Raw genomic sequence first — 18,706 nt, forward strand, 5'->3', positions numbered from 1 at the left:
CTCTGTTTCCTTTTTTCGGATTATCCAGCCCAATTTGATCGATTCCAGCGCACATACCAAGCCTGTTATGCTCAATCACGTCCAGCCCAATAAATTTCAGCGATTGTATATCTCTAAAACACCTTCGAAATCAATCCCCAACTCTGGTTCGTCTGCAACATTTTTTCCCGCCTATTTCTGAGTTTAAAAACGATGAAGATGATCTCCCCCTATCCTGTGTTGGTCTCCCTTTAGCAGCTGCCTGTAAATGGATGCCCCTTAGTAATTGGTTACCCCTTATCCATTTGAGGGGTCCGAATAGCAAGTGTCCTCCGGGGGTGCCCCACGCAACTTTTCGAGCAGATTTTTCCAAAAATGTTTATTGGCCAAAAATACCTACACACACAGAAAACACCATAATAAGTACAAAAATGAGCACTATCAATATATAGAATCGGGACAAATTAGACACATAAATGCGTCTATCAAATACCCCCAAACTTATTATTTGATAGTCCCGAGCAAATCAAAACTACAAAATAAAATCCTAACTCACTATCGCAGGCATCGTTGATTGCATTTAGCGTATGTAATAAGCCTTTAAACCCCTAGGTGTCCCTAGTGGCCGAGTTATAGTCTCGGGAGGGCTTACTAGAGATATACCCACAAAACCTGTACTCCATACCTTAGCTATCTACGCAGAACCTTGGAAGGCACTAAAGAATCTCCTTGGTTGGCATACTTATTGACTACAGGAAGAAGTACCCTGATGCGAAATTCCAATTGTTGTACACGAGTTTGCACTCAAGCATACTAAAATTCATATAAAGTGACAGAGCTCTACTCAAATAGTTGCACTATGGACATCAATATCCGGAGTCAAAACTAATCACATGGATAGATTAAGAGATGGATATAGAAAAACGTAGATGGTTTTGATGTTTACTAAGTGAACGGCGTTTCCCATATCTGTCTGAAGGCCACTGCTAAAATGAACCTTTCCTAATGGACTGAGATACCGGTCTGAATAATATCAACACTGTTGGCATATACAAGGGAACCAGCGGCCGATAACCTAAATCTAGATCAACAAACTGGCATATACAAGGGAACCAGTGGTTGACTACATAGAATAATAACCTTTTTTCTCGATTTTTTTTTTGTAGCGGCATGAATAGATCTTTTGGATCCAAGCGCATGCTTCTTGTCGTCATATTACACGATAGTTCCCACGGGTCCTGCATTCCACGCTTGTTTAGGCGAAGGAGACAGGGAGAACACACACATATTTCTATCCAAGTGTTAATATTTATTCCGATTGGTCTAATTGGTCCGGTCTCAACTTTTTTTTTTATATAGTAACTCAATCACTCTAATTCACCCTAGCAGTGGCAACAACTTGAATCATGGGCCCCACCTATCACTTAGAGAAACATAGTTTAAAAACAAAATAAAAATAGAAGTGAAAAGGACTCAACGAGATATGGTGAAACTATCATGTTATTTATAACACCCGAGCTCTGTGCTTTTATGAATAGACTCTTCTAGATGTTTCCATCTAATCAGATTGGTTCCTAAACTCCTATAACCAAAATGCTTCCATCCACTTAGTTTGGTTAGTGCTATCCTTAATATGCATAAATTTCTAGGCTCTGGAGTTTATTTAAAACAAAAAGTTTCTACCCCACCCCCAAACTTAAATCTAACATTGTCCTCAATGTTCTAAAGATGAAATTAAAAGCATGAACAAGGAGAAACTGTTACCATTGAAGCAAAAGAGTTAAGGAAAGATATTACCTTGTTGCATGAGATTGGGTTACCTCCCAAGAAGTGCTAAGTTTAAAGTCTTCAGCCAGACATCAAGTTTCATAAAATGGCTAGTTACCTTTCAAATCATATATCAGTAGTCGAAACAACTGTGGGTCATCAAAACCAAATAAAACTGCCACTAATATGAAACAACTGCACATGATCATAAAAAATAACATAAGGAGCACAACCTCATTGAAAGTTTCTTGCAAGACAACTGGATTTATTTGGAGCACCCAATTGGGCTTCATATGAGTATCTTGAAAAACAGATTCATCCGAAAAACGGGACTTTAATAGCTGGATTTCCTCCTGGACATTATCAGGAGGATCGGGCTGTGGAGTCTGAATAGACTCAAGTGATACCTCATAAGCACTAGGATCAAGTCCCAAGTTATGGGCTTCTACTGGGGATAATTGACGATCACTACCCCCAAACTTAGAATTTTGGGTGTCTCTAGATAGACTAGTCACAATATTCCTAATTTCGAGACCATCAGGTTTCTGAAAAAGATCAATTGCTTTCTATGAGTTATAATCAGGTGGTTCATCCTCTAAATTCTTTTGAGGTATACTAGCTGTAGGACTTATATGTTTCATATCTTGTATGGTCAACCCTAGAGTTTCCTTATTGTCTTGAAGCATGATTTCTGGCCTGTTGTCCTGATCGGATGCTATAATCACAGGAAAAGTCTTAGATGGCCCTAAGATTGCAGATTTAGGGTCCAACTTAGGAGGCTCTTCTGAACAAGGGATTAAGGTAGACTCATAAGCTTGTAATGGTTCGAACCTAGCTTTCCATTTATCAGTATCTAACATAGGAATAGAATCCAACATAGCATTCACTTGTTCAATATTGCTATCTTCGTCGAAATCCATGTTAAAGTGGGATAGACAACTCTCTAATGGATCTTCCGATGCGATATTTGGTAATGACTCCTGAACTAAGGTTCCTATCATGTTCACCTCTTCAATGCACGTGTCATCTAGCTCAAAATGTAGCTTATTGACATTAAAAATATTTAACTCAATAGTCATATTACCAAAAGATAGATTCATAATACCATTTCGACAGTTTATGATCGCATTAGACGTAGGTAAGAATGGGGAACCTAAAATCACAGGTATCTGTTTCCCTGGGTCAGGGACAGGTTGGGTATCTAGGACCACGAAATCCACTGGATAAATAAACTTGTCGACCTCAATAAGAACATCCTCGATAACACCTCGAGGAATTTTGACAGACCTATCAGCTAACTGCAGTGTTATCTGAGTAGGTTTCATTTCACCAAGTCCTAGCTGTAAGTACACATGGTACGGCAGTAAGTTCACACTGGCTCCTAAGTCAAGTAAAGTTTTTTCTACCCGGTGTTTACCTATTATACAAGCAATGGTTGGGGAACTTGGGTCTTTGTACTTTGGAGTGGTAGTGTTCTGAATGATTGAACTTACATGACTAGCTAAAAAGGCTTTCTTATGGACGCTAAGTTTTCGCTTTCGCGTACACATATCCTTAAGGAACTTGGCATAAGCAGGAATTTGCCTAATTGCATATAATAAAGGAAGGTTTATGGTAACTTGCTTAAAAACCTCCAATATGTCATTAAAGTTCGATTCCTTCTTTGTTGATGCTAATAGCTGGGGAAATGGGGCTCTAGGCACAGAATCAGACCTCTCAGGACCCGAATTGACATTATCAGAAACTTTATCAGTCTCCTCAGCTATGGTTGGTCCTGAGGGGTGAACTACAGTATGCTCACTATCGGGCATGGTTACCTGATTGTCTACTACTCTGCCACTCCTAAGGGTTCTAACAGCATTCAATTGATTCGATGGTTTTGCACCTACTTCATGAACTCCTCTAGGATTGGGATTAGTCTAACTAGGGAACCTTCCGTTATCTCTCTCACTTAAAGTCTTAGATATTTGGCCGACTTGAAGCTCTAACTTAGCAAAAGTCTGAGCATTAGTTTGAAAGTTCTGCTTGGTTTCCTGTTGAAAACTAACTTGGCTCTTTAATAACATGTCCTGGATTTGTGCTAACATATCCTGGCTTTTTCTTAATATACTAAGAGATTCCTCTAAGCTCGTTATTTTATTCTCTGAAGAGTTCTGAAACTGACCTGAAGAGTTCTTATCTGAACCAAAACCTGGGGGAGCATTAGAATTACTAAACTGACCTTGACTCTGGCCTTTAGACCACGAAAGGTTCAGATGGTTTCTCCAACCAGGATTATAGGTTTCTGAATATGGGTCAAACTTCTAACGGTTATCAAATCTAGTGTTATTATAGAGAGCATTGGCTTGCTCTTCATTATTCTGGCCTTCCCAAAAAGGCTCCAATATACCACTAGTGTGACCCACTTCTAAAGCTTCTAACCTTTTCGCTATAGCAGCAATTTTGGCATCTGATTCAAAACTTCCTTCTACCCTATTAACATTTCCTCTGCCTAGAAGAATTGTTTTCTGGGGTACCCTATTACTTTCCCATTGTTGGGTCTTTTCGGCGATTTCATGCAAGCATGTCATCGCATCATCAACTGTTTGGTTTTCAAACCCACTTGTACACATGGACTCTACTGTAGTTGTGGTGGGATAATCTAAACCCTCATAAAGGATCTGAACTAACCTAACCTTTTCTAAACCATGATGAGGACATTGGGCTAATAAATCATTGAACCTTTCCAAATACCTATACAAAGACTCTCCCTCTTGTTGCGAAAACGTGCAGATTTGCGTCCTAATAGACGATGCTTTGTGCCTAGGGAAAAACTTGTTCAAAAAGGCAGATGTAAGTTGTTCATATGTTTCAATTGATTCAGAAGCCAAACTATACAGCCACGACTTGGCTTTATCTTTTAAGGAAAAGGGGAATAAACTGAGTTTCAAAGCATCATCATCAAGGTTTCTAATTTCCAGGGTACTACAAATTTCCTCAAAGTCCCTAACATGGAAATAGGGGTTTTCATTTTATTTCCCTAAAAAGATTGGGAGCAACTGTAAGGTTCCAGGCTTAAGTTCATAATTTGCTTCAGTTTCAGGTAACCTGATACACGAGGGACGAGTAGTCCTAGTAGGGTTCAACAAAGCTTTCAAAGTTGCCATTTCTGGCGCTATTGGACTATCAGGGATTTTCTCCTCAAACAGACGTTCAAAAACGGAATTTTCAAGAATCGGACTTTCTAAATTGAGGTAATCGAGATGCTTAGAACTACTAGGTTTCTCTTTAACAAATCTACCTAGGGCGTCTCTTTTACGTTCAGGCATGCAACAAAATAAGGTAGGGAATTCTATGCAATCACAAAACAAGGCTGACTCAACCAAATCAAACCTAAATTTCTAGCAAACAAAAAGCATGATGGCTCCACTTAGATTGTTTCTAGACCAGCTTTTATTCTTTCGAAAAGGAACTCGTTACAATCTGAGCAAACCCCTCTAGAATCAATCCGAGTCAAAGTAAGTTGAATCGAGGAGAGGGAATCTTAGTGGAGCTTTGATACCCAAGGCCTCACCGGTTACAAGGCGGCGCAGTTACGCATTCAACTCACATAAACCTTCAAGAACTTCGAAGTATGCTCAAAAGAGTAACCAATATTCTTCGAACGACTTTCCTATTAAGCTTGTTACTCTATAGGTCTCGTTCTAGTCAAAATTTTATGCTTAGGTTCGCGTTTGGTTTCGTTTTCCTATGGCGGGCAAGAAGAGAACGGTGATGAAATCCGAACCCTTATCTTGTATGGCCAGTCCTTGCCCTTTACTAGGAAATTAAAGCAGCCGTTTTCAAGTCCTCAACATATATGCAAACGAAGGAACACAGTAAACCCGCTGACAGGGGATTCGCGGGTGTTTCGAAAAACTTACCTCCCGTATCAGACGGGCGAAGAACCGCTGAAGTCGACTCGGGCCACGACTCCTATGTCATGTACGAACCCGAGGGGCCGAGGCGATATCGTAATCACTGTCCTTCCCTGCACACAGTTTGTATTTAAACCAACCCTTCCTTAGGGTTTAAAAATAATAATGTCCAAAGTCCAATGTCCAAGTGTCCAAAAAAGAAATGAAAAATTACAAAAATAACAAACCCTAATACAGTTCTCTCTCTTCTTTTTTTATAAAGAAAAATAAACAAACCCTAAAAAAAAAAAAATAATAAAAAATCTAAAAAGAAATTGTCTTGTTCTCCGTTCTTTTCGCTTTAATCTTTCGCTCCAAGTCTTTATGCTTTAAGATCCAGTCTTTACGAAATCACCAAACTCCTTGGCTCAATTCTCTTTATGATCCAAAACCTGTAGACAAAAGATAAATACCCAAAAACGTAAAAAAGAACAAAAATAATAAAAACCTAAAAAATAAAAGAAAAATAAGTCTAAAACCCTAAAAGCAAATCCGCGTCGGCGGCGCCAAAAATTGATGTTGTTTATAGATAGTGGTAAAAGTGGTTCGATTCTCAGACTTGCGAAGGATAAAATATAGACTTAAATTCTAAAACTAAAATAGAAAACAAACTAAAAATTGTCACAAACTCAACCAAAGATGATATCAATATTAAAAGAACACTGAGGCTAAGATTCCACTATTTTCCAAGTTCAAAGTGATTTAATTCCAATAATTATATTTATGCAATTTTCTCGTTCAAGTTGACTCTAACTATTGCAACAAGTAGATTCTCAAAATAACAAGTGTAAATCCGAAGCATAGAACATCAAAAACCTAGGTCCAAGTATGCTCTATCAAAAGAAATAACAATTGCTTAACAAAAATCATTCAAACAATTTTCAACCAAGGCAAATAATCATAAAATAATTGCAAATAAATAAATAAAGTAGGATATACCACTTATTGTTGTAAAATAGCTTCCTCTATCGCCTCAGCAATGGGGTTTAGCTCCTCATATTAATCACTTGCTCAAAATATTTGTTTATGGTTCAAAAGTTGATTAAAAGATGAAAAACTATAACACTGATTGTTTGAAACGATGTATTGGAGTTGCAAAACAAAGGACTGACTGTTACAAAGAAGTCGTTGTAGCGGCATTACGAATTTGAGATGCTGTTCTTATTTGCAACTCTTGTTCTTCAGCAGCAGCAGCAAAAACACGGGTTTTCCTGCAACTTGATATTCTCAGCTCTGTAGTGTTACAAACTTCTGTGCAACTGCTCCAATGACTTCGTCACCTTCCCTGGAACTCGAACACACCTTTTATACTTCTCAGAAACCTAAAAATAGCGATTAATTCTCTCTTTTTCTTTTCGTGCAAGCCACGGCAATAATATTCTCTGCCGATTTGCTTAAGCGTTTCTAAGACTTCCAAATCATCCGAAACTCTTCCTTAGATAGAATATCACCTTAGGAAACAATCTCACGCCTTTAGTCCCCCTGAAATTCCTAAAATAATTCCACAAAGTTTCCGTATTCACTTCAACCTCTGTTTCCTTTTTTCGGATTATCCAGCCCAATTTGAACCAAGCCTGTTATGCTCAATCACGTCCAGCCCAACAAATTTCAGCGATTGAATCTCTCTAAAACACCTTCGAAATCAATCCCCAACTCTGGTTCGTCTGCAACATTTTTTCCCGCCAATTTCTGAGTTTAAAAACGATGAAGATGACCTCCGCCTATCCTGTGTTGGTCTCCCTTTAGCAGCTTCCTGGAAATGGATGCCCCTTAGTAATTGGTTACCCCTTATCCATTTGAGGGGTCTGAATAGCAAGTGTCCTCCGGGGGTGCCCCGCGCAACTTTTCGAGCAGATTTTTCCAAAAATGTTTATTGGCCAAAAATACCTACACACACATAAAACACCATAATAAGTACAAAAATGAGCACTATCAATATACAGAATCGGGACAAATTAGACACATAAATGCGTTTATCAGATAATGATACTTGGTCATATGTTGCTCCTGAACCTCACATGAACATATTAGGTTCTAAATGGGTATACAAAGTAAAGAGGAAATCTGATGGAACTGTTGATAGACTAAAATCTAAACTGGTAGCTAAGGGATATGATTAGCAAGATGGTGTTGATTTTAATGAAACATTTAGCCCAGTGGTTAAGTCACCAACAATTAGAGTAGTTCTCTGTTTAGCAATTACTTATAATTGGCCGGTGAAACAATTAGATGTTAGTAACGCTTTTTTACATGGATATTTAGATGAAGAGGTTTATATGTCACAACCACAAGGTTTTCTTCATCCGGATTATCCTTCTCAGTATGTGTGTCGTCTCAAAAAGAGTTTGTATGGCCTTAAACAGGCACCAAGAGCATGGTTCTACAGATTTAGCTCGTTTCTTCTTAAATGTGGTTTCAAGAAGTGTGTTTCAGATAATTCAATGTTTGTCAAGTCAACTGGTAGTGATATTCTTGTTCTCCTATTATATGTTGATTACATATTATTAACTGGTAGTTCTTCTGTGCTTATTTCTGAGATTATTACCTCCTTGAAGAAAGAATTTGCAATGAAAGAGTTAGGGGACTTAGCATATTTTCTTGGCATTGAAATTGTGATACATAGTGATTTTATAGTGTTAACTCAAAAGAAATACACTTTAGAACTTCTTGAGAAAGCAAATTTGTTGGATTGTAAAGCTTGTGATACTCCAGTTGTTAAGGCTAGTAGACTTTCTATTCATGATGGAGTTAAGTTGGACAATCCTTTTCATTTCATAACATTGGTAGGTGCTCTGCAGTATTTAACAGTCACTAGGCCAGATATATGCTTTGCAGTGAATTATGTTTCACAATTTATGCATTCTCCATCTGATTTACACTTGCAACTTGTTAAGAGAATCTTGAGATATTTGAAAGGAACTGTTGGTCTGGGGATTACTTTGAACAAATGTGATGTAACTATCTTGAAGGCATACACAGACTCTGACTGGGCAGGGTGTCCAGATACTAGAAGGTCCATTTCTGGCTTTGCTATTTTTCTGGGTTCAAATTTGGTGTCTTGGTCATCTAAAAAGCAACCTACAATTTCAAAATCCTCTGCAGAAGCTAAATATAAATGTCTTTCTGTTGCGTCAGCTGAATTGCAGTGGCTTTCTTACTTATTGAATGATTTACATGTTGTTGTTAAATCTGTGTTACTGTTATGTGATAACACAAGTGCTCTGGCTTTGGCAACTAATCCCGTTTTTCATGCCAGGACCAAGCACATAGAAATATAATATCACACTGTCAGGGAATTGGTTGAGGAAGGATTCTTAAAGCTGCAGCATATTTCTTCAGAAGATCAACTGACAGATCTCTTTACTAAAGGCTTGTGCTTTCCAGCTTTTTCAAGACTTTTATCTCAGTTGCTTGGGACTCCTTTATCTACTTCAGTTGCTTCTTCTACTTTAGTTGCTTCTTCTGTAGTTCAACTTACAGAGATTTCTTCTTAGTTTTATTTTATGTCAATCTAATACTGTATTCTCAGCTTGCATGGGGAGTATTAGAGATATAAGTGTGTGAATAGTTTGTGTCAAATCTATTGGTCAATATTGACTTGACTTGTATTATTACACCCAATGTTTGTGTTTAAATATACTTATAATAATACTTTCTTAATTTGTACTGAAAACAATTCTTTACAATAACATCAACTTCAGTGTTTCTCCCCAACAGACGCACATATTTTCCCAAACCCATGTTCAGTTAAATACAAGTAAAGAACAATAGTGAATCTGTATTCATCAATCAGAAACTGAATTTCTGTAAAGTCTGGTATATTCCGAAATCGGACAAGATGACAATGTTCTGCATTCCCATTAGCACTTGATACAACAATTGTCTTGTCCGGAAATAAGTTTTGGTCCGTTTAATATCAACCGGGTCATCGAAATACTAAGGTTCGGCCCGTTTGTTTTTATTTGACATCAGGGGATACTCTCTCGCGTTGCTCCTCCTTTCTCGGTCTCGTAAAAATTTGCAGGAAAAACACGTCCATGGCGGCCAAATCTAAAGCTTCCCTTTCTTCATCAAAGAAGAAACTGATGAGAAGTATCAAAAAATCAGCAGAAGATGTAGATTCATTACCATGGAAATCTTCTGTTTCTCAAGATGAAGATCATTTTGCTCAAGGAGCTAATGATTTCGATGGCGGTCTCTCTCTCTCCCCCTCTCTCTCTCATTAGGTTTTGATATTTCTGAATTTTGGATTTATGATGTTGTTTGTTTTATATGCAGGTTTTATTTCTCTTGACGAGATTGATGAAGTTGATTATGGTGTTTTGATAAATAATCCTTTTGAATCCAAGAAACGGACTCGTACTGAGGACTCTGGTGATGATGAAGAGAAAGTTGATAAGAAAGTAAAGAAACTAAAGGCTAAGAAGAAGAAGAAGAAAAAGAAAAGCCTCAAAGTTTCGGGTAAATGGCAATTTTCATTTATTCAATTCTGGAACAAGTTTGCAGATTTCATAAATAAATTTTATGTTAGGATTTTTTGATGGCTTACTATGAAAAAAAATGCAGAATATTGAAAGATTATTCACATTATTAAGGGTTTTAGGGTTTTAGAAACTTAGAAGATTATTGACACAACTTAGGGTTTTAGAAAATTAGATTATTGCTACAATTTTGAGTTATGGGAGTTTACAGTTTAGGGTTTGTGTGGAATAAGATTTTTCTAGTCTAGATTTTTTGGTTGTAATTTTTGTTTGATTTTTTGTGATCTACAGAAGGGGATTCTACGAGTTTGGGTGTAGTGAAAGACGATAGTGACAATAAAGTTGAGATAGGAGAGACAGTAGTTGATGAAGCTGAATTTTACGAGTGGCAGGCATTGAGGCTGCATCCATTGTTGTTGAAATCGATTTACAAGCTTGGGTTTAAAGAACCCACACCTATTCAGAAAGTTTGTATTCCTGCTGCCGCGCATCAAGGAAAGGTTGGTTACCAGCTAAAAAATTTATGATGTTAGCGTAGGTATGTTGTATTGGCATCTTTTTGTGGTTTGAATCTTGTGTTTGACTGTAGGATGTGATTGGAGCTGCGGAAACAGGATCTGGGAAAACACTTGCTTTTGGGCTTCCAATTTTGCAACGTCTACTTCAAGAGCGAGAAAAAGCAGGCGTATCACTTACAGAGAGAGGAAATAATGTGGAAAAAGGAGCTCTTGGTAGTACACTTCGGGCACTCATCATAACTCCTACAAGGGAGCTGGCACTCCAGGTACCATGTAGTTTCAACATCTGTTTTTTTCTTCTTCTAAGTTTAGTAATTTAATGATCATAGTAATGCTCCCCAAATATATATACATATATATATATATATAACATTTACCCATATCATCTACCTTCGGCAGCGTACAATTACTAGTTCACAACTTCAAACTAAGGTGCAAGTTAAGTGGCCCAAACTATACTACTGTTAACTTTAATTATTGAGAATCTGAGACTTGAGTACTATGGTTTTGTGTTGGTTACAGATATTGGTGCCTCCATTTTTTTTTGTTTGTTTGTTGTTAATATGCTCCTCTTTATACAGGTTACTGATCATCTCAAGGTGGCTAGTAGCTTGACAAACATCAGGGTTGTCCCAATTGTTGGTGGGATTTCGTCAGAAAAGCAGGAAAGGCTTCTAAAAGCAAGGCCTGAGATTATTGTTGGTACTCCAGGGAGGTTATGGGAGCTTATGCAAGGAGGAGATCCACACCTTATTGAGGTACTCTCGAATGTGTCATTTGTAAATTAATTGTAAATTTACTACTTTGCTATGGCCAGTCGGCAGTGAGAAGGTAGATGACTTTGCTGCCTACATTTTTCTAGCGCTGTTAACTTGTTATACCAAGATGCACCTTATAATGTGATGCAGTTCTATTTTACAGCCTTATAGGGCTTTGGGACCCATTAGGATACTACATAAGTGATCTGTGATAAATGACATTAGAACAACTTGTTTGGTTTCTTGCATTGACATGAGACACAGTGACCCTTAAGCCATAATAATATTGACGAGACACTTTATTCAGCAATTGTTCGATCAATTATAACTTGTCTACATCTTAATCAATTGACCTCCTTTTGCAGTTACATTCGCTGTCATTCTTTATTTTAGATGAGGCTGACCGTATGATTGAGAGTGGTCATTTTCAAGAGTTGCAGTCTATCATTGACATGTTACCTATGACTGCCGCACCTGATGAAGGGCAGCTTGAAAATTCACAGAGTTGTGTAACGGTTTCAAACATCCAAAGGAAGAAAAGGCAAACGTTCGTCTTTTCTGCCACTATAGCGTTATCTTCTGATTTTCGTAAAAAGCTAAAGGGTGGATCTCGTAAATCCAAACAATCTTTGAGTGGCGAGTTGAGCTCTATAGAGAAGCTTTCAGAACGAGCAGGGATGAGGGCAGATGCCGCAATCTTTGATTTGACAAATGCTGCAGTTATGGCGGATAAATTAGAAGAATCTTTTATTGAGTATGTCCTCCCTTTTAGCAATATTTTGGAGCATCTTTCATATGACCTTGATGCACTTTGGCTTTCTCTACCTTGTAACGTCATTTATCGTTAATTAATTAGGTAGTTCAATTGTTTGTGCAGATGCAGGGAAGAAGATAAAGATGCCTATCTATATTACCTTTTGAGTGTTCATGGGCAAGGCCGGACAATTGTTTTCTGCACGTCAATAGCAGCTTTACGTCACATTTCTTCCCTTTTGCGCCTTCTTGGCATTAATCTGTGGCCTCTTCACTCTCAAATGCAGCAGCGAGCACGCCTGAAGGTACTTTCTTCATTGCAGTGTTAATATATATGATTTTTTCTGTGGTCTATTCATCTTTAGATGTTACCTCATTAAATCTTCTGATGTAATACTACTTTGGCTGGTAGATGTGGTCAAGGGGCTAACAACAGATAGATGTTGCAAATGGCTAGTTGAACAACCTGCAAAATGGTTACTCGAACTTTGTTTGCACAATGCTATCAGTAAATGATTCATGAACGTTGTCTATTTTATTATGGTAAATTACCAGAGTCGTGGTGGCATTTCACTAACTCAAAAACTACCAGAGAAGTAAATAATAGTGGAAACAGTATTAGTGAAGGAAGATGCAGTATGAATTACTTGTGTTGAATTTAGTGAAACTTAATGTTGTTCAGCTAAACTAAATCTCTTTGTTTGTTTGATTTTCTTCGATGGTTTATGGTAAATTTTACATGATGGATTTGGCATTTTGAACGAAATAACGAAATATTTTTTGCTGCCAGGGAAAGTAATCTCAAAGACTGAAAACTACGTTTCTGTATCATTAGTCACTGTGTGTCGATCTGAGCAATGGAAATAAACCAACTTGATGTGTCTGTTTGGAGCCTAGTGTGGATCAGCTTCACCTCTTTGCATTATAATATATATCTTGAGGATGCCAATATATATTTCTCTATAAATCTCCCCAACATTTAATCCATGTAAACCAGCGTATATATATTTTTTTTTTCCACTTCTTTGTGTGTAAACTAGCACTAATGATCTTCTCTTTGATCTCTTGGCTTTTCAGGCAATGGATCGTTTTCGTGAAAGCGACAACGGTATACTTATTGCTACTGATATTGCAGCAAGAGGTCTTGATATTCCTGGTGTTCGAACCGTTGTCCATTATCAACTTCCACATTCAGCTGACGTAAGTAGATTCAATTGTTGGTAATCTTCGCACTGGCTTTTTTGACCTCCTAACTTGAAGTTATTTGCTGTAGGCTTATGTTCATAGAAGTGGAAGAACTGCTAGAGCATCTACAGACGGTTGCAGCATTGCATTAATCAATCCAAATGATAAACCAAAGTTTTCATCCTTGTGCAAATCTTTTCAAAAGGTGAATTCCCTTGGAAATGAAGTAGTTATTTGCAGGAATATGTTGTAATCGAGTATTTTGCATTTAGCATCTTATTATATGTGATGACAACTAGTCTTATCTGTTCTCAGGAAAGTCTTCGACGGTTTCCTTTAGATAACTCATACATGCCAGAGGTTATGAAAAGATTATCTGTTGCGCGTCAGATAGATAAGATCACACATAAGGATTCCAAGGTAACCAGATTATATCTTGGGTGAGAATATTGCATGGTGGTTTACTTTCAAATTACCATTTGGACACAATTTTACGCTGAGTTTGCACACTGTTTAATTATTAATTAAATTTCCAGCTTCTCATACTTCTAGTGTAGGTACACAGTGGTGATCGTAACCCTAATCTCACTTCACCACCTAAATTATTTCCCAATTTAGTTGTAGAAATATAATGTTCTATAATGGCGTAGCCCAATAAGAACTTCGAGTTGTGTATGACTTGTTTCTTCACGTGCTTCTTCATTTGTTTCCCTGTTTTCCAGGAAAAGGTAAATAAAACCTGGCTTGAGCGTAATGCCAAATCGGTAGAATTGGTTTTAGACGAGGACGACAGCGAGGAAGAAAGGGTGAATAGTCATAAACAAAGAAAAGCCACCTCGTCTAGATTAATCAAGCTGCAGACGGTATTTCTAACTTCGCTCTTTCCTTTATTTCTCTAAGTAGTTGATCTTGCTGTTGAATATTAGTACATGGTACACCTATCTGACGGGAGGAATCGATCTGGATACCTGATTAATTTTTATTGCACAATTTCAGGAGTTGAAGAGCCTGCTTTCCAGACCTTTACAGCCAAAATCATTCTCGCATCGCTTTTTGGCTGGGGTAATTTCTATTATCAAACTTTTACTAGTCTGTTGCTTTAATATTGGCAGCTGTTTCATTCGTTTCCCTTTTTTGCATGTTCTTGTTTTTATATTATTATTTTGTATTTCTCAGTCTGGCGTTTCGCCTCTACTTCAACACCAATTCCAAGAATTATCTGCGAAAAAGTTGGGTGATAATAGCAATGTTGGAGAAAACAGAAAAAGGAAACTAGTTGTTATTGGGCAGGATTGTATTGAGCCACTTCAGGCACTTCGCAGTGGCGGCCATGAGGTATAACATAAATGAGACATGTTTAGTAGTATTGGTCCTTTTTATAAAATAGATCTAATCGACATTACAAAAACTTGGGAGATGGAAACTTAGTTTCTAATATCATGTTAATCTCATCTACTATTTTAAGGTCTCCATGAATGTGAAAGAGACGTCGGTAAGTGGAAGGAACATCATAGAGAATGCAAAAAGAAAGAAAAGAGAAGCTAAAAACCGTAAGTACATCATATATCTGTATGAATATCATCATGTGTCTGCAATTTATAAACGAGTAGTATTGTAATTGTACTTTCATCTCCCAGGTGCCCATGACCAAAAGAGAAAAGACAAGAAAAGACTGAAGAGTGGAGAGTAGAAGAGCTTTTCAAAATCAACATTGGGACTCTGATTACAGTGCTGAAATATCAGTTTACATTTTTACTTGAATCTAGCTGATCACAGAAACCAAACGAGTAGTATTGTAATTGTGCTTTGCGAGTTGTTTTGATGCAGTAAATGCTCCTCTTTGTTAAGATGATCTTGCTCTATTCTTGTAACAAATTAAAGACTTGGCTAGTTCTTGCAACTTTACAGTACTTGGATTTTTTTTTTTTAAATGCTAACATAGCTTACATACTCCGTCTAAGGTGTTTCTGGACATCTTAAAGTGAATTCCTCTAATCGAGGGCAAGCAAATCCACGGTTGATACTGAATGATCTAAAAGTGTTGATTTCACTTTGAGTTCCATGATAAAAAAAAAAAAAAAAGAACGCCGTTGCCGGGGATCGAACCCGGGTCACCCGCGTGACAGGCGGGAATACTTACCACTATACTACAACGACCTGATGTGCTAGTTCTGTCTGTCAAGACAAGATATTCAAGGACAACAGCAGCCGGATTCAAGAATATCGAAGGAGTTGCAAGTAAACGTTTCCAGGGATGGAGGAGCCAGGATTAAAAACATTTTTTTTTTCTGAACCCAATCATAATCATTGTTTTTTTTTTACCTTTGCACACAAGTTTTTACTGGAGCCAGCGATAGAGCAGAATGCTCGTTGGTATTGTTTTGGGCATTGCGTTTTTGTCTTTCTTTACCTAAACTAGTTCAAGCAGAATAAGAATATGAACTCTACAGCTTAAATCATATCAGTATGGAAGGTGTTGTAGATCGACTTCAAACTCAAATCGAACTAGTTTTGCAAATGCATCCTTAAGCTTTCCGGGTAGAAATTTCTCAGATCATTTTCAGCTCATGAGCAATATCGTAATCAATTTTCGGACTCATTCTCTCTCGCATAGTACAGCCAAGGAGGTTTCAGTAATCGTACCCATGTACTCTGCCGAACAATTCCATATTATCTCCGTTTCTGGAAAAGTAATACTTTCATTTTTTTTTTCTTCATTTTAGCCTGTTATCTTTTTCCCACGTTCATCATAGTTTTACTTTTTGTGGTATCGTTGCGTGTGCCAATGCCTCCACTATTCGGTATTCCCCTATCTGCACATGCATACAAGAAATCTTGACAAAGCACTGACGAAAGTCTTCACCACCTAACAAAAAAACATGCTTAATTACCGGGGCGAGAAGCCAGTGATGCATTTGGGCAGCAAAAGCATTGGTTCTCAGCTTGGGAGTCAGACTTGTATTTTCGAGTTTCCCATTTATTCGATTCACCGAATACGGCTAAAATATCCTAGACTAAGGTTTTTCCATTAGAGTTAACAAAGAAAAAGGACATCGGTCCACAATCATGACAAACAGAAGTAAATAAAAAGAAGAACTAGATTTTAATAAGAAAATCAGAATTCAGGAAAAAAGAAAACAAAAACTCAAGTTCGAGAAACAAAAAGAGCTCAACAAGCACCAGTGGTCTAGTGGTAGAATAGTACCCTGCCACGGTACAGACACGGGTTCGATTCCTTAATGATTTTCTACTTATTTTTGTGTGCAGTGGACAAATACTCGCAGGATTTACTCAACTACTCCCTCCATTCCTAAATAATATGCTGGTTTATAAAATTAGATGTTTCAATAAAAATGGGCTGGTTTACTAATTGGGAAAGTCAAATGTTATTTTAGTTTTCTGGGACCACTTTTTTCTTGATTTCTTTTGATGACAAGTGTCGTGTGGACCATTTCTCTTAACTTCTTTTGATGACGTTGTATTTAAGCTAAAACCAGCCAATTAATTAGGGAAGGAGGGAGTAGATGCATCCGCTAAAGATTCAAGTCCCACATTGGTTGGTTAGAAGGAAATTTATTAGCTTAAATACAACGTGCTGTCACTTAACGTCCGAGCAATGACATAACTCGCACAATGTGGATAGGGTTCCCATGATTTTCAGATTTCATCTGAAGAAGATATGCGCATATGAGCTCACTTTTTTTTTATTTGAATCCTGGAGTTGATTCTTCTGATTACATTATCATTACTTAGTGGCATCACAAAGGACGAAGTCCTAGTCATACATCTGCCTTCGGGGGTGTTTTGACAGTCATAATGGATTGTTACTCACGTTGCAGTTTTGGCATCATTTCATAGTCCAACCACATATGTATGTTGGGTCACAATCTAGTTTTTGGGTCACAGAAAAACTATTTTAGGTCAGGTGGTGAAAATGCTTGCTTTGGATTACAAGGAAAACTATATAGCAATCCAGGGGTGCTTGACAATAGAATTCATGGTGCACTGCATCACATTATAAATTATCTCTGTATTTAACTGCATCCCTTTTACAGTTAGGCTCTTAATTTTTTTTAGCGAGCAAATGCACTTCCTTAGTCAGCAACAAGCAAAAATGCACCTCCTCAATCAGCACTCTTGTTTCAACAGCAGCAGCATTTGGCCGTGGAAATGCCCAAATCTAGTTACCCTACAGCCTGCTAAACTTTGCTTTAAGCTTTATCGCTTCACTAACGTTAAGGATAACGCAGTTGTATTACAGGATAAGCACTCTCTGGATAACACGTACAACCCATGCCTTCATTCATGCTAAAAATCTTCAGAGACCATGGAGCGCAGGTGGACTCCTCTATCCGCCAATCGATATTAGCAATACAATTGCTAATTTGGGGGGTTCCTAAAGGAGGAATACTTGCAAAATTTATATCTCCAGTAAATTTGAATTTTGTTCTATTTTCGCAATCATGCTTAGCAGGTTTTTTTTCTGTTTCCCACCAAAACAAAAACCAAAAAAAGAAAGATTTGGGAGTCTGTCAGAACCAAAAGAAAAAAGATTTGGGTGTCTGTCAGACAACAGCACGACCGCCACAGCAGGCCAAAGCTTTTTTTTTTTTTTTTGCAGAACCTTACACTCGTCAGATGGAACCATTTTTGAAAAGGCTACTGATGATGCATCAATGGAGGGAGACTGAAATGAATCAAACACGGGGATGATACTTCGACGAGTCCATCATACGCAAAGTATACGTAGTTATATTCATTGTTATGCTTCTGCAGAAGAAACTGTAGAAATTGAAGCCAGTGAGTGGGCGAATAATTCTTATTTTCTTAAATGTTAAATTTCCGGGCTTACTTTCGAAAGAAATTAAACTCCATGATATAGCAAGAATTTTAAGATCCCAAACAACGGCCATATAAGTTGACAGCAAACAGAAGAACCTGATGGAGAATTGCACGAGCAGCTGTAGTTTTTCGCGGTGCTATGAGCACACTTCAACACAAATTACACAATAAGTAAAATAGGGTAAGCCAGTTTACCTTCCCCGGCAATAATAATCCCCTTGAAGGATGTGTTGCCAGTCAAACAGTACTCAAATTTGGCTGCACACTGGTCACACAACCTTTTCGGTTACTCTCGAGTTCTAAGCATTACGAAACCAGATTTTACGGAACCATGTAAACTAAAACATTTGGATTTGAGAATTGTTGGGTTCCTCATGGAAAAGAGAAACCCTCCAAAAATGGGCGTATGCCACTCATAAACGGCAAGCACACTGTATTCTTTAGTAAAAGGCGAAAGAATAGTTCGCTCTGTGCTTACTGCACGGCTG

General features: G+C 37.7%; 2 protein-coding genes and 2 non-coding genes across 4 annotated transcripts; 2 read left to right on the top strand and 2 right to left on the bottom strand.

The window, feature by feature from the left end:
- The first annotated feature begins 7,957 nt into the window (after positions 1-7,957).
- On the top strand, positions 7,958-8,959 carry LOC113296434 (uncharacterized mitochondrial protein AtMg00810-like). Its single transcript, XM_026544740.1, has one exon. It carries the CDS (start codon positions 7,958-7,960, stop codon positions 8,957-8,959), a length of 1,002 nt encoding a protein of 333 aa, XP_026400525.1.
- A 688-nt stretch (positions 8,960-9,647) lies between these two features.
- On the top strand, positions 9,648-15,336 carry LOC113300191 (DEAD-box ATP-dependent RNA helicase 13-like). Its single transcript, XM_026549389.1, has 15 exons — positions 9,648-9,875; positions 9,960-10,142; positions 10,454-10,662; positions 10,752-10,946; positions 11,262-11,438; positions 11,804-12,192; positions 12,316-12,496; positions 13,269-13,391; positions 13,465-13,581; positions 13,692-13,796; positions 14,099-14,239; positions 14,373-14,438; positions 14,553-14,711; positions 14,842-14,926; positions 15,014-15,336. The coding sequence occupies exons 1-15, from the start codon at positions 9,719-9,721 to the stop codon at positions 15,064-15,066; spliced, it is 2,340 nt and encodes a 779-aa protein (XP_026405174.1). The 5' UTR covers positions 9,648-9,718; the 3' UTR covers positions 15,067-15,336.
- A 125-nt stretch (positions 15,337-15,461) lies between these two features.
- TRNAD-GUC lies at positions 15,462-15,533 on the bottom strand. The gene has a single exon. It is a non-coding gene; the product is annotated as a tRNA-Asp (tRNA).
- Positions 15,534-18,585: 3,052 nt separating this feature from the next.
- On the bottom strand, positions 18,586-18,706 carry LOC113300678. Its single transcript, XR_003335885.1, has one exon. It is a non-coding gene; the product is annotated as a U5 spliceosomal RNA (small nuclear RNA).

The sequence above is a fragment of the Papaver somniferum genome, chromosome 7, assembly GCF_003573695.1.
Source record: "Papaver somniferum cultivar HN1 chromosome 7, ASM357369v1, whole genome shotgun sequence".
In the NCBI taxonomy this organism is placed as follows: domain Eukaryota; kingdom Viridiplantae; phylum Streptophyta; class Magnoliopsida; order Ranunculales; family Papaveraceae; genus Papaver; species Papaver somniferum.